This window comes from Monodelphis domestica, chromosome 7, assembly GCF_027887165.1.
Source record: "Monodelphis domestica isolate mMonDom1 chromosome 7, mMonDom1.pri, whole genome shotgun sequence".
Lineage (NCBI taxonomy): Eukaryota > Metazoa > Chordata > Mammalia > Didelphimorphia > Didelphidae > Monodelphis > Monodelphis domestica.
Window position 1 is genome coordinate 144,987,516 of NC_077233.1, and position 27,403 is coordinate 145,014,918.

Here is a 27,403-nt window from a genome sequence, read left to right on the forward strand (position 1 = left end):
CATGGAGGTAAGGGAAAAGGACATTCTCATCATATATCTATCATCCATTCCCATTAACCAATTATTGTGCCCAAAGAGCCAAAAGCATAGATCTAGAAATGTACATAAACAAGCAATACTTTGCCTCCCTAACAATCACCATCTTGGAACTCCCTGAAAAACAAGAGGGCAACCCTAACTGTCAGAGGGCAGAGATTGGACTGGAAATGGGAAGCAAGAGACAGAGCAGATGGTATCTGACTAAAGTCCTTTCTAATCCTGACATTCTGCAGTTCTGCATTTCTGTTCCTTCCAATTCTCAGATTCTGTACCTTAAGATAGTGGCTCTCTGTTTCTTGGTTAAAACTGGAGAGCTCCTTCCTAACCACCATCCCTTCAATAAGATTCCCATACATACCACTCACCAAAAGAAGCAATTCAATGGGATTATGCTGATATGAGAAAGAAAATCAAGTAGGGTTGGGTTCTGGGGAAAAGGAGCCCATGGTATGGAGGGCAAGACAGAGAATGCTGTGAGCCATAGTAATAGTAATAGTTCACTTTAAAGTGCTTTAAAAAGAGCAAGTTAAGTGGGGGCAAACTTTATTTTTCTTTTACATATGAAGAAACAGTAAAAGAATTTCCCAAAGTTATCCAATTTGTGAATGGTTGAGCTGAGGACATTTTTAAAAAGAGAGAAAGGGAGAGCTATGAATAAAAAAAAGCAATGGATTTAGAGCAGCAAGTCATCTTTGAGATGAATTAGTCTAAACCTCCTCCCTTGATTTTACAAACAAGGAGGCTGAAACCAGAGAAATAAAGTCTCTGGTCAAAGGTTACAAAGGTACTGAATAGCACCACCAGTATTCAATATAATAAAACCAGCATTCAAATACACTTAAATAAGTTCTCTGACTTCTGATCTAGTGATCTTTCCATTATACCAAACCATTCTGTTGCATTCTTTTTTTTAAACCCTTACCTTCTGTCTTAGAGTTGATACTAAGTACCTGTAGAGGTAAGGGCTAGGCCAGTGAGGGCAAACCTTTTAGAAACAGAGTTCCAGGCCTTGCCCCCATTTCATTGAGTGTCAGGCGTGCCCTACCTCCACCCTTACCCCACACAGGGGAGGGAGAAAGCTCTCCCATTGGGCTGCTGGGTGGGGGGGGGGGATGTGAAAAAATGTCCTCAGGCAATAGAGGGGGAGGGGAGCTGCTCCATTCATCTTTGGCATCTGTGCCATAGGTTTACCGTCACTGGGCTAGACCATTGAGGTTAAGAGACTTTTCCAGGGTCACACAAGCTAGAAAGTATCTGAGGCCAGATTTGAACCTAGAACCTCCTGACCCCAGGCCTGACTCTCAGTCCACTGAGCCACCTAGTTACACTGGTATATTTTTCATCAAGTAATTGATCAACTAGAATTTTTAAAGTGCCTGATTTGTGCCAGATATTATGATTAGCAGGTGTTTTCAAATATTTGAAAAACTGTCATGTAGAGGAAGGATTTGACTTGTTTTACTTAGCCCAAGAGGAGAAAACTAGGAACAAGGAGGAAAAATTTCAGAGGGGAACATTTTTTATTCCATATAAGGGAAAAAAACCTAAAATCTAGTTGTCCAAAAATACATGGACTTATTTTAGAGGTTGGGATTCTCATCTTCATTTTGGAGCACAGAATGTCTAATGGCTTGTCTGATTAGAATTTCACATTTTACTGGGAAGTGATACAATTTTTAAAAGCACTGGAAAGGGGGGCAGCTGGGTGGTTCAGCAGATTGAGACCTACAGATGAGAGGTCCTAGGTTCAAATCTGGCCTCAGATCCTTCTTAGCTGTGTGACCCTGGGCAAGTCACTTAACCCCCATTGCCTAGCCCTTACCACTCTTCTGCCTTGGAACCAATACACAGTATTGATTCTAAGATGAAAAGTAAGGGCCTAAAAAAAAAAAGCATTAGAAGGATAGGTTGGGGCATCTAGTTTTTCTGGGATCCCATTCCATCTACCCACCCTCTTCTCTCCCCAAAGTTTTTAAGAAAAACCCAACATGAATGAAAAAAATGCATATGCACAGAATTCTAGGAAGCCATTCAAATTAGAACAGCACTAATGAAGGTCATCTTCTTGCCTCTTCTCCTTTAAGTGGTTCCATTCTGCCTATCTTCTAGATCTGCTTTGTAGAAAATGGTAATGTATCAATGTGGCATTAAAATTAGTATTTTGAGACTCTTAGGAATTTATATTTTTTAACTCTTCAGTAAGGTTTCCCAGAGGCTGTTCCCAGATCATTGGCACTGGAGGAAGATAGAGCAATGAAAAATAAATTAAGAGTTTAAAATGCTAACTTATGTGTTATCTTCCCCTACATATAAACTGCCCTTGGATTTGGGGGTCTTATCATTTTTTAGGGACTGGATCTATGGTTTCATTGGTATCGGGGACTCCCAGATTGAAAAAAATTCCCCCAACCTGCTCTTTAACTTATTATTTTGGAGTTACCTAGAGTATTAAGAAGTTAAATGACTTGCTCAGGGTCTCAGAGTCAGTATGTGTCAGAGGCCAGACTGGAATCCAAGATTTTTCCACCACAAGACTAACTCTCTTTCCACTGTTCTACACTAAACCAGTGGTTACTAATTAGGTTTAATTTAACAAAGATTTTTATTAACTAACCATTTATCGTGTATAAGGTGTTATTCTAGGAACTAGAAATACAAAGACAGGAAGCTTACATTGTATTGGGAGAATATAGCATGAACTTAAGGAAATAGAAAATATAATCAAGATCACAAAAAATATTTTCATGTGGAGAGAATGATAACAAGGTCAGGAAAGGCATCGTGTGATATCTGAGGAATCCTTTAATAGAAGCTAGGGAAAGGTTTGGAAAGACTGGAAAGGGGTGAAAAGGCAGTGCCATAATGGAGTCAGGAAGACCTGGCTTCAAGTCTACTCCTGACATGTCACTTCACCTCTCAGGGACCTAGACAACTGTTTAAGGCTGTGAGTGCTTGGGTTCAGATCTGGCTTCAGACTCTTCCCAGCTGTGTGACCCTGGGCAAATCACTTAACCCTGATTGCCTAGTCTTTGCAGCTCTTCTGTCTTAGAATTGGTAAGTGTTTAACCAAAAAATAAATAAATAAAAGACTTGGAGTGTCAGAACTGTTTGGGATCCACGATACCAAGAAGGTTACGGGTCTGGAATTTTAAAAGACTAGAAAGGTGGGAACCATGTTGTGGATGTCTTAAGATTCCATGTTAAGGTATTTTAGAGACTAGAGAATTAAGGAAGATTTTTGAGAAGGGTTGTATGTACTATTGTCTTTATTTTGTGAATATCAGTATGACAACTGGTATGGAGGACAGATGTGAGAGGGGAGAGTCTGGAGGCACTGAGGTCAATTGGGAGGATATTGCCATAATCTAAGTAAGAGGAAATGAGGATCTAAATTAGGGTGATGGCTGTATGTAAAGTGTGAGAAAGGGACTGATGCTAGAGATGTTATGAAAGAGGTAATAACAATTGATAGAATATGGGGACTAAAGAAGATGAAGGAATAAGAATGATTCCATTGTTCTTAGTAGGAGGTGACTGAATAATAGTGATGTTTGGAAGGTTATGTTTCTTCCACTCCCCCCCCCCCTTTTTTTTAAACCTTTACTTTCTATCTTGGAATCAACGCTGTGTATTGCTTTCAAGGCAGAAGAGTGGTAAGGGCTAGGCAATGGGGCTTAAGTGACTTGCCCAGGGTCACACAGCTGGGAAGTATCTGAGGTCAAATTTGAACCCAGGACCTCCTGTCTGTAGGTCTGGCTCTGAATCCACTGAGCTACCCAGCTTCCCCCAGAAGGCTATATTTTGGGGAAAATGAGTGTTCTGATTTTAGGTTGAGTTTGACATGCTTTTGGTAAGAGATACCTTGGGAGAAATGTACAGCAAGCAGGGGAAGACATAGGACTGGAATTCATAAGAAAGAACCAAGCTGGATTCATAGACTGTTGACATGTTCATTGAACCATTGGGAGTTGGTGAGGACATTAAGGGAAAAAGAAGAGGGCCAAGGACACCAGCATTTAGTGGGCAAGGAAGGTGATGATGATCTAGCAAAAGAGATTGAAAATGGAACATTTAGAAGAAAGTTGTGGTTAGGTGTCAGTGGCATAGTGCACTGAACCTGGAATCAGGAAGATGGTTCTAAATCTGTTTCAGATTGTGTTATGATGGGTAATGGGTAATTTATCTTCTCTATGTGGCTGTTTTCTTTTCTCTAAAAGAAGTAGATTAGATTAGCTGTCCTCTCTTTTCCCTACCAGCTCTAATTCTATGATCTTGGGTAATTCAGGGGAGCAGAGAAGAAGCAAGGAGAAAGGGATTCACAGGTCCAAAGGTTCAAGATCAAGTAGAATGAGGACTGAGAAAAGGCCCCTGGGTTTAGCAATAAAAAGATATCCTTGGCCAGAGCAGTTTCAATGAAGTGCTGGGGTCAGATTGTCAAAATGAAAGGCCCTGAGAATTGAGTAGGAGGGGAAGAAATGGATATAGAGGAGTTTATCTTGAAAAAGAAGAGATGTCTATAGCTTGGGTGATACAGATCAATAGCTTGAGGGAAAAGTAGTTATCAAATGAAGTAGTTTTTTTTTTTTTAAGATGAATGAAACCTGGATATTTTTGTAGGAATAACCCATTGGATAAGGAGATATTGAAGATGAGAAAAAGGAAATGATTACATTTGGAGAAGATAGAAGGGATGGGACCACCATCTCAAGTCAAAGGATTATCTGGGCCTGGAACAAAAAAAAAAAGATAATGGGTGACTAAAAAAAAAAGGTAGCTAAGGTGGTACAGTGGGTAGATTGCTAAATCTGGAGTCTGGAAGACCTGAGTTTAAATCCAGTCTTAGATCCTTACTTTCAGTGTGACCCTGGGCAAGTCACTTAGCCCTTTTTTGTCTCAGTTTCCTCATTTGTAAAATGAGCTGGAGAAAGAAATGGCAAACTACTCCAGTATTTTTGCCAAGAAAATCCCCTATGAGGTCACAAAGAATCACACCACCAAACAACAAAAAAGAGGGATTTTGAGGTGTGGAGCAGAGAATTTGGGATAGATCAACTTTATTTAATTTTTTTTTGTAGGTATTATTTTCTTCTCTCCATCTTTCGGACTCGTCTAGCTCCCAAACTTCTTTGCTCTGCTAGTCTTAGGTTCTCTCCATCCTCCACTCTCACCTTGCTGTCCTTATTCATTAGTCCTCATTGTCTTCCTCTTCTTTGCCTCCCTCCTCTTTCCTTCCCTCTTTACCCATTTTCTTTTCTCTCCTCCCCCTGCTCTCCATTCCCTCTCATCTCTCTCCCAATCTTTGTTTTTTATCTTTCCCCCTTTCTTCCTCTTCATCTTTTCCTTCTCTTTCCCTCACTATTAGGGACTCGTAGTGGAAGTGCTCATTGGGGTGCATTGCAGTCCTTCATTTTACAGATGAGAAACTTGGATAGCGGTGACGTGAAGTGACTCTCAAGGTTACAAGGCTCTGTTGATCTTTTCAAAACCAGGTCTATTTCCACAGCCGCACCCCCTTTCCCGACTCCCTCCCTCCCTCCCTCCCTCCCGCCTCCTTTCTCCAGCCCCTCCTCCCACTCGAGCTCCTCCTCCCTCCCTCTTTCCCCCGCCCAGCCCTCTCACGCCCCACCCCCCAATATCGTCGCCTCTCTGAGGCCCCGCCCCTTCCCGCCCCCGCCCCGTCCCCCTCCCCCGCCCGGGGCCTCCCCCGCAATTCTCGGCGGCGCCGAGGGGGGCGCTCTGGGCTCGAGCTTAAGCTCGCTGGGCTCGGGGGCTCAGGCTCCCGGCTCGGGCGGCAGGAACCGCGGCAGGAGCAGTCACAGCGGGCAGGGGCCGCCTCTGCGGGGCTGGGGCCGGGGCTGGGGCCACAGCTGGAGAGCCGGAGCGCCGGAGCCGGGACCCAGAGGACGGACCTGGGACGGAGAGCAGAGGCAGCGGAGGCAGAGGCAAGAGCGCGGGCGGGGCAGGAGCGGGCCGGGCCGGGCCGGGCGGTCGGCGCAGCCCGAGCTCAGCTCGGGCTCCGCTCGGTCTCGGCTCCGGCTCCGCGCCCCAGCCCGCTGCCCTCGCTCTGCGGACTTCTCTCCCCGCCCCGGAGGCCGCCATGGGGACCGCCCGGGGCCGCGCCCCCGCCCCGTCCCGCCCGCCGGGCCTCCTCTGAGCCGCATGGGCCGGGCCACCCGCCCGCCCCGGGACCGGGACCCGCTGCCGCCACCGCCGTGCGGGTGAGTAAGAAGCCAGGCCGGGCCGGGGCCGCGCATTCCTGAGGGGGGAGGCCGGGTTGGGGAGCGAGGAGCGGGGCAGGCCCGGGCCCGGAGCGAGGGCCCGCTGGCCCAGGAGCCGGGCCCATTGTAGAGAGCTCGGCCACTGCGGGGAAGGTCAGGGCCCCGCGCTAGGCCTGGGCCCGGCCCGAGGGAGCGCTAGCCCCGGGGGAGGGAGGTGAAGGGAGGAAAGGAGGAGAGGGAGGAGGGGAGACAAGGGGGAATCTGGGGGTGCTTAAGAGGAGGAGAGAGAAAAGGGAACTGGGGGTGCCTGAAAGGAGAGGTAAGGGGGGACTTAGGGGTGCTTGTGAGGAAGAGAGGGAAGGGGGAAACCTCAGGGTGTCTGAGAGGAGTAGAGAGAAAGGGGATCTGGAGGTGCCCGAGAGGAAGGGAACTGAAGTGCCCAAAGGGAGGGGACCTGGGGGTGCCTGAGAGGAGAGGGAAGGGTGCCTGAGAATAGGGTAGCTGAAGTGCCTGAAGGGAGGGGACCTGTAATGCCTGAGAGGAGAGAAGAGTCGTTTTGAGGGGACCTGGGGGGAGGCGTCTGAGAGGAAGGAAGGAAAGGGAGTATTTAGGGGTACCTAAGAGAAGGGGACCTGAGAGTGCTTGAGGAAAGGGTAAAGGGAACCTGAGGATGCCTGAGAGATGGGGAACCCCGGGGGTGAAAAGGGAGTGAAGGGAGCTGAGCCTGTCTAGAAGCAGAAAGGGGAAACTTGAGAGAAAGGGGCCTGAGAAAGAGGGAGGAGGAGAGTTAGTGGTACCTGAAAGGAGGAGAGGAAAGTGGGAACCTGGGGGTGCCAGAGAGGGGAGTGATGAGGGGACTTGGAGATGCTCCAGGAAAGTGAGAATGAGATGGGATCTTTGAAAGGAGCCTCAGGAGATATGGGGGTTCTTAGGTGAAGGGGGGAATATAGGTAGATTTACTTGTGAGTTTATAAGGTCTACATCTCATAGAACTGTAGGTGAGTGTAAGAAGGCTGAATGATGGCTCTGTGAAGTTAGAATGAAGATGGAGGGTAGAAAGTGAGGGATTAGGAGAGCCTCAAGAAGAGATTGTGGCAGAGGCCAAAGAGGTTCATGAAATAAATATAGCTACTTTAGGGTATGTAAAATAGGATAGAGAAATAATATATATGAAGAGGAATATTTGAGGAGAAGGCTATGACTACAATCCCTCACCCCCACCCATTCCTCTGAACTCTGTCAAAATTTTGTGGAATGAGGAAAATTCCAATTTGTTAAGAGGTAGAGATGGATGAGAGCGTCTGCATTTCATTGTAGAGAAATAAAGAGATGGTCCAGATAAGTAGTCCTGAGACTAGAGTAAGGTGGGATCAAATTGGAGTAAGCCTCACTAGGTAGACCACTTGAGGAGATTGGGGATAGGATTGAAGAGAACAAGTGAGAAGAGGACAGACACTTCATTTGAAGCAAGTTAGAAATGTATATGACTAATTGTTAGAATCCCAGAATTAGAACTTAAGGAGGTATATTAAAAAATAAGACATAGAAATACTCCCAAATTGGAACAGAATTACTGTTGTTTTTTTTGTACAATTTATTTGTTGTTTGTAGTTTGACTTCAGAATTTAGAGGTTTCCCCCTGTTTCTATAACCTTTTAGGATGATAGTAACATTAGGTAAGATTAAGCCTCCATAATGGTGATTCCTCCCCCCTCCTCCCCAAGTCACCCTCTCAAGGAGGAAGTGTTAGGAATAGGCAGTCTTAACAGTGTTAGAAGGAGTCAGTAAAACTTTAACTTCTGAAGACAAAAGAGTAAATATATCAATACTTTGATGGTTTCATTCAGCCCAACTTGAAAATATTTTTACAAAGGCTTTTTATTGTGGAGATTAGCTTTTTTTTTTTTTACTGCACAATAAGGTTCTTTGCTTCTCCCTGCAGGAAGTGTCTCAAGTTTACTTGGATCCACAGGCACTTCTACAGGAGTTCACATATAGTCTGGTTAGGTGGGAAATTGTACCTTACCTGAAACAATGTGTAAGAGTAGCTCAGTTTTAATTCTAAGAAATTCAGCTAGAGGAAAAGTTAGGATGTCACTTAAAAGACCATGTTCCTGTTGGATTTTCAGTAGCTTTTGAAATGTCTTTCCTTGGTCTCATTTGAAATATGTTTCTTGGGGTTTTTTTTTGTGGGAAAGAAGGAAGGGGGGAGAATTAATCTGTGTTTACTTTTTAAAGAGTCCAGACACATGGCACTCAAGAAGGAAGCTTATGCAATCACTAAATTATAAAGACATATCAGACTTTTAAAAGCACATTCCTTTCAAGGAAGAACTTTATCATTGGAGGTTTTAGGCTCTTGGCCAGGTTGCATATCTGTGGTCATTTTATTCTAGTGTGAATTAATTTAACTGCATTTTGTTTATTTTATTGAGTGATTGAGTGAATAGATTTTGTATTGGTTTACTTCAGGTGGAGACCTGAAAAATCAAAGAATAGAATATGTTTTACCAATCTACATGATTTGCTGGGAGACCCTTTTGATATTTGTAGAAATGCCAAAGGTCTCTTGTCTTGTGTTAATTGACAACCCTCATAAATAGAAAGAATCCAAAATATTTCATTTTTGTGAAGAAAGATGTTTAACATGATCATAGAATGTTAGAGCAGAAAAAAATGATATGATTGATTCCAACTCCTTTTTTTGACAGATGAGGAAACTGAAGCCCCTGGTGGTTAAGTACTTTGCTAAAGGAAGGTCACACAGTTCATTAGTGGCAAAATCACTTGCAACCTACAACTTCTGATTCCTAGACTAGTATTCATTTTTTTTATACCAGGCTTGCTTGGGTGTATTGGATAACACATCTGATTTATGTATTGATGTTCTGACAGTTCAGCTTTGTAATGAAGTATTTAATGTTAATTTTGTTACCATTCCCATAATATAAAGGTTATGAGAGCTTTAATACAGAGAAAGAAATTCCCAAAACGAAGCATTTCAGAAATTTCGCTTAGAATAAATTAGTTGATAAATATTTGTTGAGTGTCAGCTATATGCAAGGCACTAATTTATCGTAAATTTAAAAAGATATTTACTAAGGACCTATTAAATTCAGTGTGGCGTGGGGCATAAGTAGAAACCAAAAATATAAAACAAGATATACATAGATTAAATTGCAATAAAAGCTTTTGATAGCAATGTAGGAAAACAATATAGTATATTAAGGGAAAAAACTGGATTAGAAGTTGAGAAGCTTGGGTTTTAAACTCTTTTGTTACCTGCTTGTGTTAGATTGAGCAAATGATGCTTCACTTTTTTTGATCCTCAGTTTCCTGATTTGTAAAATGGAGATAATAATCCTGTCACTACCTACCTCACAGGGTTGTTGTGAGGATTAAATGAGATAATGAATACAGAATCATAAAATGCTATTTTAAATTAGCTATCAGCAATACTATATTGAAAAAAGGTGTTACGAGGCAGCACACAACCATCAGACATTTTAGGGAATTATTTAGTAAATTACACTTTGAAAATTTATTTTGTTTAGTCATTTCTCGAAGATTGTAGCATGGCATGTATATTCTAATTCAAGGGTGGTCAATTGCCTTGGTATTCTCACAACAAGTTGGCATTGTGGACAATAGTATATTACATATTGATAGGCCTAGTGAAATCTTTTGCACACAGGTGCTCAGTAAATGTGGACTGGTTGAAAAAATTAATTTTCAATTGAAGTAGTCTCTGAGCAGCTGGATACCAAAACATAGAGAGATTTGACCTTAAGAAATTAGCTATCCCTGCTGAGATGGAGATTATATCCCAGCCAATCATTTTTTAGAAATCATTAGCAATAGAAATGCCATTTGGGTCATATATTTGTGACCTAACTACATTTATCAGTGCCACTCACTCCTAGCCATCTGTAAGTGCCCTGTTCTCTATCTCAGGCAACAAAATGATACCTTTATAAATATAGATTCCCAGGGAGAGCCATAGAAATGAATTTGAAAGAAGCAGAAGAAGAAACAACATAGTATTGTGGAAAGAGCATTGGACTTGGTTGTAATCTTGGCTCTTTCTAGCTTTTTGACTTTAGATGAATTTCCTTACTTCTCTTGAGTGTCAGTTTTTTCATCTGTCAAATGAGGATAATAATACTTGTATTTCCTACCTCACAGGGTTGTTGTGAGGAAAGTAATTTATAAACTGTAAAGTGTTATAATTTTGTGCTTGCTACCTAATTTTCATTAGGCCAACCTTGATTTTTAAAGGTTCTGGCCAGGTTCATTTGCAAGGCTTTGTGATTTGCTTTGTAAAGCAATGATCTCCCTTTCAGCACTTGACCCACTTTAAATGTTTAAAATATGTGGTCAAACCACATGGGAATTTTATAAGTCATCAACCCAGAATTTGGCTTAGTACCAGAGTAGGTGGCACTGGAGGACTTGGACTTAACTAGATGTCTCATGTATAGATCAGGGAAGTACTTAGATGTCATAAGAATTTGTTAGCCACCTGCAAATAGCTACAGCTAGGTGACTGCCTGAGAGAGGGAGTCAAGTCTTTTTTAGCATCCTGGTCTAATAAAAGCTACTCAGATATTTAGTTAACACTTTGTTATAAATTTAGTATATGATAATTTGGTTATCAAAATACAGAATTGTGTCATGAGAGAAACTTCCTTCGCTAGTAGCCATATTTTTATTTCATGTTATTAATGTTTTTTTTAACCCTGTTTGGAATCCTTCAGCTTGTTTAGGGCCCTCAGAAATATACTCTTCTGGGAAGAAGGATATTTAAAATTGAAAACAATTCTGTGTTCCCTACCAGGGCAGTTTTGGGTAGGTCATAAGTTATCAAACACGTTTCTTTTTTATTCTGTTGTTTTGAACTTTTTTTTTTAAGCCCTTCCCTACCCTCTTGGAATCGATACTGTGTATTAGTCCAAGGCAGAAGAGTAGTAAGGGCTAGGCAATGGGGGTTAAGTGACATGCCCAGGGTCACACAGCTAGGAAGTGTCTGAGGTCACATTTGAACCTAGGACCTCCCGCCTCTAAGCCTGGCTCTCAATTCACTGAGCCACCGATCTTCCCCCTGTTTTGAACTTATTGTAATTTAGAATTTATATGGTATGTAGAGAATATATGTATTCGGGGTGTTATTGCCAAAAGATATTACACTTTTTCCATTTTTAAAAAAGTAACTACTCTACATTAAAAAGAGTATATAAAAAAGCAAGTGCTATGTAAAATAGTGTTTAGAAAAGTTGGAATGACGAAGATCAGGTTTGGTGGGTTTAGGGTCATATTTTTGTAGTTGAGGGGCTTTTTCCTTATGAGAAGAATTATTCCTCTGATTTTAAAACTATCAGCTATACCTTAGACCAAATTTTATAGCTAGTACATATGTCTATGTAAAATTTAATTAGAAGAATAGTTTTGTAATTAAGTTGACAAATTAGTTCATATTTTGAGTTAAAGAAAGCATTGTATGTTCGTTGTTCCGAATAGTGGAGCAAAAATGGATAAAGTATAAAATAACTATTTTGCTGAAAATCTGAGAAATACTTTTTCAATCCTTTTGGTGGGAGGGCAGGGTACTGTAGTCTTGTCTTGAAAAAAACCTAAATAGCTTTATTTCTACAGGACTACTTTTCCTAATCCTTGTCCTCTTAATGGTTTCAACAGGACAGATTGATTCACTTTGGAACTATAAGTACTGGTGTACTGAGATTAGGGTGCTGCAGTCATTGTCCCTTGACGAACACAAAACCCCAAAATGAATGTCCAAGAACAGGGTTTCCCCTTGGACCTTGGGGGGAGCTTCACTGAAGATGCTCCCAGGCCCCCAGTTCCTGGTGAGGAAGGTGAACTGGTTTCCACAGATCCCAGGCCAGTCAGCCACAACTTTTATTTTGGGAAAGGCGATGGGATTAAAAGTGAAACTTCCACAGCCACCCCGAGGAGATCAGATCTGGATTTGGGGTATGAGCCTGAAGGAAGTGCTTCACCTACACCCCCATATTTGAAATGGGCTGAATCATTGCATTCTTTGCTGGATGATCAAGATGGAATAAATCTATTTAGGACTTTCTTGAAGCAAGAAGACTCTGCAGATTTGCTAGACTTCTGGTTTGCCTGCAGTGGCTTTAGGAAATTGGAGCCCTGTGACTCCAATGAGGAAAAGAGGCTTAAGTTGGCTAAAGCTATTTACAGAAAATATATTCTTGATAATAATGGGATCGTATCTCGTCAGACTAAACCAGCTACAAAGAGTTTCATAAAAGATTGCATCATGAAGCAACATATTGATCCTGCCATGTTTGACCAGGCCCAAACTGAGGTCCAATCCATGATGGAGGATAACACCTACCCCTTGTTCCTTAAATCAGATATTTATTTGGAATACACGAGGACGGGTTTGGAAAGCCCTAAAATCTTTAGTGATCAGAGCCCTGGGTCAGGGACAGGGAAAGGTATACCTGGATATTTGCCCACTTTGAATGAGGATGAGGAATGGAAGTGTGACCAAGATACAGAAGAAGATAATGGCAGAGATTCGGCTCCATCTAGCAGGCTAACTCAGAAGTTATTAATGGAAACAGCACCCCAACGGGCCTCATCAAATAGGAGATACAGTGAAAGCAGAGAATTCAGGTAAGTTACAAATGTGATTTTCATGTTCTGTGCTGATTTCTGAAATCTAAGGAGGATACAGTTTAGGGAAAAACTTTAAGTTGTTTGGGAATTATAGGTGAATGTCAGCTCCAACTGAGTTGCAGAACTTTATTTTTGTTTACCTTGATACTGAATGTTGTTTTCTCTCCTTCAAATTCTGTTGCAATGTTAAATATCTTGTTTGTAAGTAAGAGTTGGGTTAAAATGTATGGCTTACTGATGACAGTTTTCATATTGATAGTCATTTTAGTTACATATTGACAGTGATATTAATAAATTGTACTCATTCGTATAGAAAATGGGTTTTAAATTATAAAAATAGCCTTTCTAACTAAAGGCAAGTGAGTTATATGTGTACACTGAAGATAATTCTACATTGATTCTAGAACTTGAATATTACTTTACTTTTTGATATATTAAAGGTTCCCTTTCTGAGGAAAAGAAGTGTTCTGAGGTTTCTGTGTGATGAGTTGATATATAAATATGTTACATTCAGCTCCTTTGAGAACTTTCTGTCACGAAAAGCATTTTACAAGTTTCCTCTGACTTTGGGTGCAAAGTTTGGAGGCAGAGAATTCATTCTTTTTTCATCAAGATGTCTAAACGTTGATGGTTAAACACTGTTGGCAGTCTAAGATGAACAATGTTTAATTTTTGATTAACTATCTTTTATTTTAAAATCATGATCTAAAAATCTCAAGGCAATAGGTAAAATTGAATGTTTGATCATCAGGTTAGTGTAGCTTTGGAAAAGCATTTCTGAATTTGCCCTTTTACTTAATCTCTGGAGTGGAAATTCATTCTTGTTTATGGAAAATGGTCTCCTGAAGATATTGAACTACTTTCCTTTTCCTACTTATTTTCCTATAGCTTATAAGGAAAGATTGTTGCTTATGAAACTTTGAAAGTTAGGACTTCATGTAATACCCTGATGGTTTAATCAAGAGTATGAAAAGCAAATTCCCAAGCCCTCAGACTTTACTGTGGAATTAATAAAAAACCCTGATCAGTTTTCGAAGTATAGCTTGCTAGAGAAATTGGCTTCTTCTTAGTATACATAGGATTAGCTGTGTCTAAGTGTTTAAACACACTTTTATTTAAAAGATATTTATAAGATTAGTTGTTTGATACCAAACCACCTTCAAGACTTCAGAAAACAACTTCTTTAAAGAGGTGGGAAGAAAATAAGAAACCACTGACAGGAACTGTGAAGGAATAGTTTGATAAGTCAGGAGAAAAACCAGAACAATGTGATTTCTTAAAACCAAGGGAGAAGAGGGTATCAGCAGGATTGTTCAACTCTAACAAATACTGAAGACACATAAGTAATAAAGATAGAGGAAGAAAAAAAGCCTTTGGATTAGAGGTTCATTGGTGAACTTCTAGAGGAAAGTTTCAGAAGAGTGAAAAAGCAGAAAGTCAGGTCCTAAAAAAGGGAACAGATTTCTCCTCACTGGCTAATAAAGGGCAAAATTTCAAATAATGGGTAGAAGATGCAAAAAGACAAATTTAGGGTTAATATAAAGAAAAACTACCTAAAAATTAAAGCTGTCCAAAAGTGGAATGTACCTTTCAGGATAGATTCTCTTTCTCCACCAGTGTTTGAGTAACATCAAGAAAACCATTTGCCAGGTTTATGGTTGAAATGATTCTAATTCAGGCAAAGATGAGATCAGATGGCTTTTAAACTCCCTTCCAACTCAGAAATTCTGTGATTCTATAAAAATAAAATCTCCTTTTTTGTTGGGGGGAAAAATTAGTTGTTTGAAGTAGGTTTGGTTCTTCATTCAATGCAAAAGCCTATTTATTTAGCAAGATACAGTAATTCTTGTAGGTCTAAAATGTTTAGGAAAATAGCCCTCCTGATCGAATTTATTAGACTTTAAAATTTTTGCTAATTTAAAAACTTTGAAAATTTTCAGAGTTGATCAGAAAACTTTCAGATAAGATAGGATTAGACATATAGCATTCGATTTAGGCAAAACATTTGATCATTCTCTGGTTTTTAGTTTGAATATGTTTTGTGGGAAAAAATGTTTTGTGATCCATCATCCATCATATTTGTTCTGTACATCTTTTCTTAGTCTTAAATTAATTTTGCTTCACTCTCCAACTTAGGTGTAAACTAACTGTGAGAAGTTTTTTTTGGGTCAAATTAGTAGTTAATTTTCTCCTTAGAAATATAGGAGCTTAGAGTTCAAATGAACACTAGAGATAATCAAGTCCACAAATCTTCATTTAACTTTTTTTTTTAAAATCCTTACCTTCCATCTTGTAATCAATACTGGGTATTGGTTCCAAGGCAGAAGAGTGGTAAGGGCTAGGCAATGGGAGTTAAGTGACTTGCCCAAGGTCACACAACTAGGGAGTGTCTGAGGTTAGATTTGAACCCAGGACCTCCCATCTCTGAGCCTGACTCTCAATCCACTGAGCCACCCAGCTGCCCACTTCCATTTTACTTTTAAAGAAACTAGAACCCAGGTAAAGGATGTGACTTGTCCAGGGCCACTACCTTGAGAAGGGTGACAAAACTGGTACTAGAATTTAGATTCTTATGAAGAGTCCTAATAATATTTCATAAGTAATTAAAAATCAGCAAACATTTGAGTACCTACTGTTTGCATGGGGATTGAAGTTCTTGAAGATGGTTAAGAAAATAGTTTTTACCATGAGGTTAAACTAAGTAATGTAACCCTTTAAATTACTTAAAAAAAAAACCACAACAACAAAAAACCCTTACCTTCTACCTTAGAATCAATACTTTGTATTGGTTCCAAGGCAGAAGAGCAGTAAGAGTCAGGAAGTGACTTGTCCAGGGTCACACAGCTAGGAACTGTCTGAGGCCAGATTTGAACCTAGGGCCTCCCTTCCCTAGGCCTGGCTCTCAGTCCACTGAGCCACCCAGCTGCCTCCCATAAATTACTTTTTGAACTAATTTTTTCCTTTTTTGGTCATAATTTGGTAATAAATTTGCATCTTTTTGGTTCAAAGTATCTAAAATGCTAAATTAATTCAATAGATTTAATGAAGTCTTTGAACAAATGTCCCAAAGTTTAAGCTACAGTGTTCAATTTTATATGTAGGAATGTAACATTAACAATAATATGTGATACCACAAATATATTAATCATTGGGTCAATTTAAAAAAAGTTTTGGTGCATTTTTTCATTAATTACTTTCTAGTTTTATTCTCTCTTACCTCCACTACTCCAGAAGTACAAAGAATGGTTGAGTAAAACCACTCAAAGTAGCAACTCTGAGAGTATATGCAATAAGATGTAATCAAAATTAGGGTAATACCTTTCTTCTTCTATTCTCTGGAACCACGGTTGGTCATTAAGTTTAATCCTAGTTCAGATGCTTTTTATAATTTTCATTTGCATTGCTATAGTCTTCTTGTTTATTATTCTCTTAACTCTGCTTTCTTTGCCCTGAATCAGATCAGCAGATATTTTTATGTTACTCTGAATTGCTCATATTTGCTATTTCTTATAGCATGACAATATTCTATTATTCATATACTGTGTTTTTCCCAGCTATTAGTTACCTATTTTGTTTTTAGTTTTTTGCCACTACTAAAAGGATTGCTATGGATGTTTTGGTATATGTGAGTCATTTATTTCTTTGACCTAAACTCTGAAAGTTGGTCTGTATGTTGATTCACAGATTTTAAATTAGTAATAATTAGAGTAAACTAAATTCTTTTACTGATGATGATGTTTTTAGAAACTGGAATAGGTTGCAAATGGAATAATCTTATGTATTTGGATATTTAAAAAAACAACTTAGGCATTTTAAAATGCTAGGTATTAAAGAGTTTAGTGATTTTAGGTTGCTGATCTTTTTAATATTATATATTCCTTGATGATGCTAGTTGTTTGAGAATTATGGAATATCACTTTTCTTAACAAAATCAAAATTGCAGGTGACTCTGAGATAATAAAAAGATAGACATTTAGGTGTAAGGAAGTGCAGCGTACTTATGTAATGATGAATGATATAACAAATGGCCAAACACTGAGTAATGCTAGTATTCCCAAAATATTAAAAGAACCAGAAGGTGGCTTCTTTGGGTACAACTCCATAAAGTATTTACTAAGAGAAATAAGAACTGCACAGAATAAGAAAACATTAAAGAGGTTGTCAGTTGTACTGGTAGTGAATATACTCAACCCAATGAAAGATTACAGACCCATTAAAGAACTCATTTTAAAGAAGTTGACCCCTCATTATTAAGTATAACAGTGTTGGACAAAATACAACTACTTTCCCTTTTGATGGTGTGCATTACTTTCTTCCCTTCTGCCAATATTTAAATTCTTTTTAGGCACTGGGAAGTGTATAAATAAAAATAAGACAAAACTATTGACCTTAGGCTCTCCCATTTTGATACCATAGTTAAATCACTAAGTGTCTCTGTACCTTAATTTGTTCTTCTAAAAAAATTAGGCTTTAATTGTATTGTGTGATTACTGAGATTATTTTCAATTCTAAGATTATTTCCCTTCAATGTGCTTAGGATTTTGTAGCATATGGACTTTTGAAAATATTGCTCATTACTATATGGTTTTGAAGATGAAATCCATTTTTTAGAAGTGACTGGCATCATGCCTGACATTTCAAGTGGACATCTGTTGGAGATTTTTTATGAGATGATGGTAAAGAGATGTGTTGAGATTGGTTCAAAACGTATCTTTATTGCTTTATGATTTATACAGTCTTGATGTAGGTAGGGTTTCAAAATAAAATTATTTAATTTAGCAAAAATGACTGGCTGACTTTCACTTGGATTTTTAAAATTAGATTAACAGAAAAAAACTTTTAAAAAGATAAAAGAAGAAAATAATAGAAATGGAATTAAGATTAACAGGAAAAATAAAAGCAATAGTTTAGAGTTACTGAAAGGAAGATGCTTTTGTTTTGTTTAAAAAAGATATATTAAGAAGAATAAACTGCAAAAGGGCTATCTAGTTTCTTAAAGAATAGTGACCTATATTAAGTTACTATTTTAATGAGTTACATATTTTCAGTTCTTTTTAAAAAAAAGAGAAATGTGGGTGAAACCTTTCCAGCTTTCAAGACCCGTCTTCTTGAAGTATTACTTCATTCACTTCTGTTAGCATTAAACTATAAAACTTATAGTTTGTATTACATGGCTTAGAACTATTTTTATTGTTTACCATGGATTGGGTCAGGTGAGTTAGTCTTATCTCAACTAGATGTTTAGATCTTTGTGAACAGAAACAATGATTTACATTTTAGTAGGGTTCTACAGCATATGGAATAGTATTTAGTATATCATTACTTATTATTTGAATAATTAAACTATTGTTCGAAAACTGAGCTTAACCTTTGTGTCTGTAGCATAAATAGAATATAGCAAAACATGTCTTCTATCACTCAAGAACTTAGAGACAAAACAGAATATCCACCCAAGTCTTATCAGAAAAGTGGCAGCTGGGAGAGGTTTCCTTTCTGTTGCTGCCATTACAATGAAAAAAAAACAACCCTCTTATTACCTTAGAATGGATACTAAGTATCTATTCCAAGGAAGAAGAGGGCAAGGCAATTGGGGGTTAAGTGACTTGCCCAGGGTCACATAGCTAGGAAATGTCTGAGGCCAGATTTGAACTGAGTATGTCCTATCTCCAGGCCTGGCTCTGTTCACTAATATACCTAACTGCCCCATCATTACAATTTAATAGTGTAAATAAATGGCCTCCAATAAATTCTTGCCCTCAATATTTTAACTTGATGGGGGAGTGACTTAAGTTTTTTTTTTTAATGCATTTTACCAATGCCTTTTATTTTCATATATGTCATTCCTTAGAGCACTCCATTGAAACAAAGGAAAAGAGTTAAGTAAAACCAATTGGTATAGTGAGTATCTTGCAGTGTAAATAGTAATATGATGCAATATAATTTACCAAATCTTCATTCTTTTAATTGCAGGGATGCCACATTTAATTTTATAATTTATTTGCTTGTTTTTATTGATATATTTTGTTTTGATGCAAACATGTCGCAAGAAACAACAAAAAACCTTTACAACCCCATAAGCATTTATTCAATTAACTAAAAAACTACCTGATAGTGTGATTGTTTTTGATAGTATATGTAATTTTCCAATTTGATAGATAAAAGGTTAACATAAAGGAAGAGCCTATACTTCAACTTTGATAAAATGTTGTTTTTTGTATTTGACTTGAGTTTTGTTGACTTTGTTTTGTCTTTATATTGTGAGACTCTTTGTTATTTGGGTCTTTCTTCACATTGCAAAACTTCATACTGGTCTTACGTTCCTCATATTTGTCATTGTATGTGGCAGTTTATATTTTATTACATTTCTGCAAGAGCTGTTCATCAATTTCCTGATTGTTGAATAAATTTTGTTTCTAGTTTTTTAAACATTACAGATAATGCTACTGTGAATAATTTCATATTCTTATTCATTAATATAAAGCTCTAAAGAACTCTAGTATTTTATAAACTCAATCTCTTTATGAAGAAACCGAGGCCCAGAGAGATTATTACCTTGCCCAAACAGCTAGTAAGTAGCAGAATTGTAATTCAAATCCCACTGCACTTTTCACTATACCATGCTGAGTGCTAACTGAATAGGTCAGCCAAGAACCTGATTATTGGCAAGTTTTTAGGTAAAAGCCTTAATGTTCAGGGTTGGAGGAGAAGATAATTAAATCTTTGTTTTCAATCATCTTACTCATTAACTTATATTTGAACTTGCCTCAGGTCTATTCTATGAAGAATGTTCTCATCCAGAAATTCTTGGATAATACTGATTATGAGGTAGTGTTTCCTGGCCCAGAGTGTTTATAGTAGTGATTACTGTGAAAGCTGAAAACCTATTTCCATTCTACACTTCTTTTCTCACTTCTTCATAACTTTCTCAGATGTTTTCCCTTTGGGTGGAAATTTTTCATATTTGATCTCAACCCAGGAGTGAATATTTGTTTGGGGAAGTCCAAGACAAATCTTTTCCATTACTCCTGCATTAGATGAATGGGAGAAAAAATACTTCTTAACCAATTTTTTATTTGAGGAGAGCTTCTAATAAGTAGCAAGATTTCAAGTCACCCAACTTAACATGTTATCTTCTCAGTGAAAGCTATTTGCTAAATTTGGAAAGAAATAATTTCTATTGTAAATAGAATTCCAGGGTTAAAAAAAAAATCCATGTGAGTTTTTAAAAGTGACCACTAAACTAGTAAAAACAATGTGGCATATACTCCACTTTCAAGATGCATGACTTACTAAATCTGAACCTATCATATTCCTGTTAGAATGTCATTGCCCATCATGGTTGCAAGTATAAAAGTCCATTTGACACCGGAATTGTTGACTATAGGCATGCTATTTCTTCTGTCTTTATACAAAAATGGCTTTTATCTTACTGAAAGATACTCAGCCTCAGGCAGCTTTCTGTAGTCCAGGGTCATCTAGGCAGACACAGCTATTATCTGTCATTCCAGTTATATGACCTACACCAGTTTTCTCACATGATAAACTGCCTCTGTGTGATACAACTTCACCAACCCAACAGAGGCTGAGTTAAGAGGAATCTCTGCAGATACTGTTTACACATTAGCACTTGTTGGGATTGGAGTTTAGAGTTCCAGTCTAGCTCTTCCTATCACTTTTAGAGAGGGGGGAGGGACTTGAACTAAGGAAAGGAAGGGAAATAAGCATTTATATAGTGCCCATCATATAGTAAATGACTAATAATTTTTTTTATTTTTTAAATTGATTTATTTGATTCTCATAACAGCCCTGCAAGGCTGGTAGTATTGTTATCCTCATTTTACAGTTGAAGATATAGAAGCAAACTAAGTAAATGACTTGGCCAGTCACACAGCTAATAAGCATCTTAGGTTCAATTTAAACATCTCCTGACTCCTGGCCCAGAGTACTCAAAGGAGAAAAGATAATTTGCACAAGATCAATAGATAATATAATAGCAGATCTGGATTCAAACTTGAGAACTCTTTCCAATATGCCATGTAAACAGGTATAGTTTTTTAAAAAGGCTTTGTGGAATCTGGCCAAGTGAGTCAAAAAACTGACCTGTGTGGTGTGTGCCTTCTGTTACAGAGAAACTTCACACACATTCTTTCCATTGCCCATTAAGTGACTTTTCTGCCATTTTTGTAGACAAGCATTCTAATGCTTATAAACTCTTGTGGGCACCGTTCTCAAGCTAAACATTCTTGCCTCAATTTAAAAAAAATTAAAATTAAATTAACATTTAAATTTAAAATCACACATTTATTAAATATTTCATTCCTTGTGTTGTGCTTCATTTTGTGGGAAATTCAAAAGTAGTGCATATGATCTCTACCCTTGAAGATCTTATATTCTGAGGAATCAAGAAACAGTTCAAAAACAGTAATAATATTGGCCTATATATAGGATTATCACAAGTATATGAGTTTACTGTTCATTGCCACCTCCTGCCTTAAATATTTATTCATTTAGATCCAACACTAGTTTTCATTGAGGTTGGAAATTCTTGGTGAGCAAACCCTCTATCAAATGCAGTCAGCTCCTGTTGTATGATTTTTATTGTTAGAAAGTTACATTGACACTTAAGAAGTTAAATAATTTGTCCAGAATCAAACTAGTATGTGATCAAGGCAGGATTTCAATCTAATTTTCCCTAATTCTTAGGGTTCTCTCCATCACTTTTTCACATGGCTTCCTCTCCCTTAAGATTTTGCCCTCTAAGGTTGGAGTTTGTCTTCAGTTATTATTTAAATAAAAATACAATAGTATAATTATTGTTTAGTAACCACTCCTAACCATTTAACACTTGTCTTTAGATAATAGAACTGTTTGGTTTACTTTCAAAAAGGTGATCTCTTTCACAATTTACTTCATCTTTAGCTCAGTGCCTGGCTATAGGAGATTAATAAAGTGCTTGCTGACTGACTATTCAACAAATATCTAATTAAGTGTCTTCTAGATAAGCTACCTGGAAAGCTATAGATAAAGGGCCAAACTCTGACTGTGGATTCTTGGACTCATCATTTAACTTATTGGTTCCCTAGGCAACTCTCTAAAACTATTTAAGTTATTGGCAAGGTATTGATTTATACCGATGGAGGGAGAAATTTGCAGACCATTCTTTATGCTGATGAAATCATCATTTCTAGTCCTTGGTCTTTTCCCCACCTCTCTCCTCTTTCCCTGGAGTGAAAAGTACCTTTAGGCATTGAAAGAGATACAAATGTAAATAAGATACCATCTCCTGCAGTTTATTGGTAATTAAAGGAGATAACAAATACCTGAACACTACAGTTTAAGTGTGTAATTGAAAATGATTTACAGAAATAGTATATACATAGTAGAAGAAGTCCCTATTCTACCACTGCATGGCTTTTAAAAAATTATTTTTTTCATTAAAGCCTTACCTTCTGCCTGAGAATTAATACCAAGTATTGGTTACAAAGCTAGAAGAGCTTTAAAGGCTAGGCAGTGGGGGTTAAGTGACTTGCCACAGCCACATAGGTAGGAAGTGTCAGGGTGAGGTTTGAACCCAGGACCTTTAGTCTCTAGGTCTGGAGCTTTATCCACTGAGCTACCTAGCTGCACCAGTTGCATAGCTTTGTGACTTTGTGATTCACTTAAGGTATAGTTTCTAGTCTCTTTCCTTATATGTAACATGAAAATAACATCATGCTAGGCTACAATTTATTGACCCCTTTAAAATGAAATTTATTTGAAATGAAAAAAAGTTTAAGCATATATCAAAAAAATATACAAAATACATTAAAATATATTCACTGACGCAAAAGTCTTCTGCTTCTCTGTTATCTTTGTTCCTTTTGTGGTTGATGCTTCAGTCACATTTTTTTACAAGCCATGTTTTGGGGGAAAATTGTGATCTGTTTTGAATGGTAATACACTGTCTTTGTCCTATGGGATTGTTATGAAGTTTAGATGAGTGAATATTTGTAGTTTTTTTCCTTAATTTTTGAAAAATTCTAAACTTTATGGCCACTAAAGAAAAGAACATTTTTATAAACAAAGTGGACAAGAATAGGATTATATAAGAACTCGTGAATCTTACTGCTAGCTTTAAAAAAATTTTAATATCTTTTGTTTTTACATTGCCTAAAATTCATTTCGTATCCCTCTCCCCAACAAACTTTTAAAGAGAAAATAAAAAGAAGAGAAAAACCAGCAGATTGGTTAATACACACACACACACACACACACACACACACACACACACACACACGGAACACTACCAGATTTTATATACATATATATAATATATAATATATATAAATATATAATATAAATATATATAATATATTAAAAATATATAAATGTTATATATATATATATATAAAATCTGGTAGTGTTCCATATCTTGTAATGCTACTCTTCCCCTCTCACTTCAAAGGAGTGAGAGGATGATGTTTTATTATGTCTCTTCTTTGGGATCAAGCCTTTTTTTGTCATAAAGCAAAACAGAGCATCTAAAGATTTTAAATATATATTTTAAAAGTTTTAAAACAGTCTTCAAGCTTTTCAACTGCATTTCTCTTCCAAGTGAGCCAGGTAAAGTTTAGAAGAACATTTCAGGACTAACTGAGATGTCAATATTGCTATAGTGACCACTGATGGAGTCTTATATCTGCAGGCATCAAGGAAATGGTGAAAGAAGCAGTATCGTTGCTCCCTACATCCATGAATATAAAATTAATTGTATTGTGAAATTGTTTCCTTTTTTTTTAAAAGACCCTCCCCAAAGTATGTAATCATTCTATAATACAAACTCATCTTACATGAATTCATGTAAGAACTGTTCTAAGTAATTATGTGAGAGAGGTATCATGGAGGAATCAGGTCTTGAAAGAGGCCTTGTAAAACAAAACTTTGGGAGTAATCACTTATATTTATAAACTAAACTTTTAGAAAACCTCAGTATTCTTATGAATAGTGAACTGCACAAATACATAAAAAATGAATAGAAAAAGTCCAGTAACCAGTATTCTAGTCCCCATTTCTACCACTGCATGACTTTGTAACTTTTGGTGAGTTACTGAAGGCAAGGTTTCTTGTCTCTTTCCTTATATGTAACATAAAAATAATATGCTAGGTTGAATATTGGTTGACCCCTAAAATGACATTTATTTGAAAAGGGAAAAAAAGCTAATTTACAAGAACAAAATTTATACTTTTCAGGAATACATTTTTAAAAAAACCATTACCTTCTGTCTTAGAATCAATACTAAGTATTGGTTCCAAGGCAGAGGAGTAGTAAGGGTTAGACAACGGGTGTTAATTAACTTGTCAAGGATCACCCAGCTAGGAAGAATCTGAGGCTAGATTTGAACTCACAACTTCCCCTTCTCCAGGTCTGACTATACACTGAGCCACCTAGTAATACATTTGAAGGCAAATCCCATCTAATGTTAATTGGTTTCACAAAAGCTTGAGGCCAGACAGAACAATATTAGAGAACAGTTAGTTTCATAGAAAAAAATATTATAATTGGCATAATAAACTGACTCAGCAAAGTTAGTATTACTGAGACTGAAGTTCCAATTTTAATTGTTACTGATAGTCTAATTTACATCATTGGTATTTGGCCAGATGAAATTATAGTGGAGTTTCTAATGTTAAGGTGAGCTTTACTTTATTTGTTATTGATATAAACATTGGTTAGGGTAGTGGTAACTGAAGTATGCCTCTACTGTATAAATTAATATTCTCGGGCAACAGGTTAGTTGAAATACCAGCCTCATGGCTAAAATGTAGGACATTTTTCCCTTTTGTACAATCTTGTGGTTTTCTTATTGCATCTTCTTGAGAACAATTTGTTCATCTTTAAAGAGAAAGTTAATCATTTTTTTGTATTGTGGTAACATTATGTGATTATAGTGTGCCCTAAGTTGAAAAGCAAAGAAAATAATTGGTGGGTGGCTAAAGGACAAATAGCACATATGAACCTGAAGAAAAAAATGGCATTAGTTATAGCAAAACTCTAGAAAAGAGTCTTTATTAGAATTGATATGAGTTAGAATCTGCCTCTGACACTAGTTGTACCATTGGGTTTAAGCCACTAAGACTCAAAATTTCTTCCTTGTAAAAAGGGGTTAATAACTCACCTCTTGGGTGGTTGTGAAGATCAAATGAAATTATATAAAGTGCTTTATAAGCCTTAAAGTATAACAAATGTCAGCTGTTACTATTTTTATGGTTATTGGGCATCAAATACTCTTTCCTAGTTTAAAAAATTTGACAATACGCCTCAAGTTTTCTACAAACAAACAATCTACTCATTAAGAGGTACTTGTGAGTCTCAAGCTTTTTTTTTTTAACATTATTTTATTTGGTCATTTCCAAACATTATTCATTGGAAACAAAGATCATTTTCTTTTCCTCCCTCCCCCCCCCCCACCTCTCCCATTGCCGACGCACGATTCCACTGGGTATCATGTGTTCTTGATTCAAACCCATTTCCATGGAGTCTCAAGCATTTTGAAAGAATTGCTATGATAATTTTGAAACTACTTAGGGCCTATCTGCCCATTCTATTTGGATTTTAGGCGTGACTACAAAATAATACCAATTTTCATGTGTGTATCTTTACTTTATGGTCATATCTTGTACGTAGGAGTCTTTTCTGCTGCCCCCATCCCTCTCATTTCTTTTCTTTTCTTTTCCTTTTAAACATTATTTTATTTGGTCATTTTCAAACATCATTCATTAGAAACAAAGATCATTTCCCCCCCACCCCCCCATGGCGATGCGTGTTTCCTGAGTATCACATGTGTTCTCAGTCCGAACTCTTTTCCATGTTGTTGGCATTTTCATTAAGGTGTTCATTTAGAGTTTCTCCTCAGTCATATCCCCTCCACCCCTATAGTCAAGCTGTTGCCTTGCCTTGGTGTTTTTACTCCCACAGTTTGTCCTCTGCTTGAGGGTAGTGTTTTTTTCTCCTTGATTCCTGCAGATTGTTCAGGGACATTGCATTGCCATTAATGGAGAAGTCCATTACATTCTGTTGTACCACAGTGTATCAGTCTCTGTGTACAATGTTCTCCTGATTCTGCTCCTCTTACTCTGCATCAGTTCCTGGAGGTTGTTCCAGACTCCATGGAATTCCTCTACTTTATTATTCCTTTGAGCACAATAGTATTCCATCACCAATATATACCACAATTTGTTCAACCACTTCCCAATTGAAGGGCATCCCCTCATTTTCCAGTTTTTTCCCACCACAAAGAGCGCAGCGATGAATATTCTTGTACAAGTCTTTTTCCTTATTATCTCTTTGGGGTACAAACCTAGCAGTGCCATGACTGGATCAAAGGGTAGATATTCTTTTGTCGCCCTTTGAGCATAGTTCCAAATTGCCCTCCAGAATGATTGGATCAATTCACAACTCCACCAGCAATGAATTAATGTCACCACTTTGCCACATCCCCTCCAACATTCATTACTTTCCTTTGCTGTCATGTTAGTCAATCTGCTAGGTGTGAGGTGATACCTCAGAGTTGTTTTGGTTTGCGTATCTCTGATTATCAGAGATTTAGAGCACTTTTTCTTGTGCTTATTAATAGTTTTGATTTCTTTGACTGAAAACTGCCTATTCATGTCCCTTGCCCATTTATCAATTGGAGAATGGCTTGATTTTTTTGTACAATTGATTTAGCTCTTTATAAATTTGAGTAATTAGACCTTTGTCAGAGGTTTTTGTTATAAAGATTGTTTCCCAGTTTGTTGCTTCCCTTCTAATTTTGGTTACATTGGTTTTGTTTGTACAAAAACTTTTTAATTTGATGTAATCAAAATTGTTTATTTTATATTTTGTGACTCTTTCTATGTCTTGCTTGGTTTTAAAGTCTTTCCCTTCCCACAGGTCTTCCCATTTCTTTTTTTATTAAAGTTTGCAAGTAAAGACTCTAGTGATGGATTCAGTTTGATTTTGAAAATAGAATCCAACTTACGTATTGTTTTTGTGATATATAAAAATACATATGTATATGTAACACATACACAAAGGATATGAGGTAGCTCTGTTTCTGCTGGTGCTACCAAATTACCTCTTGTACTGATGAACATTGACTTTTAGGTCTGTATTTGAAATGAACTCTGGTCCTGGTTTAACAGAATTTTAATTTGAACTGATGTTGCTTGTCTAGAACTCTTATTGTGACAAATTATCCTTTAAATTCTTTTTAAAACAAAAATTTGAATAAATTTCCATGTGAGAACATATTTAGAATGATTTATAATAAAAAAAATTAACAAATAACAATTCACTTGTTATTATCCACATAACCCCTCTCATTGTCTTTGTCTATTTACCTATTCAATGAATTTAGCAAAAATTATGTGTTTATTGTGGGCAACTAGGTGGTGAAGTGAATAGAGTACCAGCTCTGGAGTCAGGAAGACCTGAGTTCAAATACAGCATCAGACGTTAG

General features: G+C 37.5%; 2 protein-coding genes across 3 annotated transcripts in view; both read left to right on the forward strand.

Moving 5' to 3' along the window:
• Nucleotides 1–98: 98 nt before the first annotated feature.
• LOC130455590 (basic salivary proline-rich protein 2-like) lies at nucleotides 99–6,261 on the forward strand. Its single transcript, XM_056806284.1, has 2 exons — nucleotides 99–232; nucleotides 5,529–6,261. Exons 1-2 carry the CDS (start codon nucleotides 99–101, stop codon nucleotides 6,259–6,261), a joined length of 867 nt encoding a protein of 288 aa, XP_056662262.1.
• AXIN1 (axin 1) overlaps nucleotides 6,119–27,403 on the forward strand; it is a 188,665-nt gene continuing 167,380 nt past the window's right edge. Inside the window, exons 1-2 of one of the 2 annotated variants that reach the window (XM_001364971.4) lie at nucleotides 6,119–6,257; nucleotides 11,952–12,920. In XM_001364971.4, the coding sequence (XP_001365008.1) occupies nucleotides 12,043–12,920 (878 nt within the window). In that variant the 5' untranslated portion in view covers nucleotides 6,119–6,257; nucleotides 11,952–12,042. Of the gene's footprint in view, nucleotides 6,258–11,951; nucleotides 12,921–27,403 lie in introns of those variants that run through there. The other variant, XM_056805760.1, reaches the window with a different exon arrangement.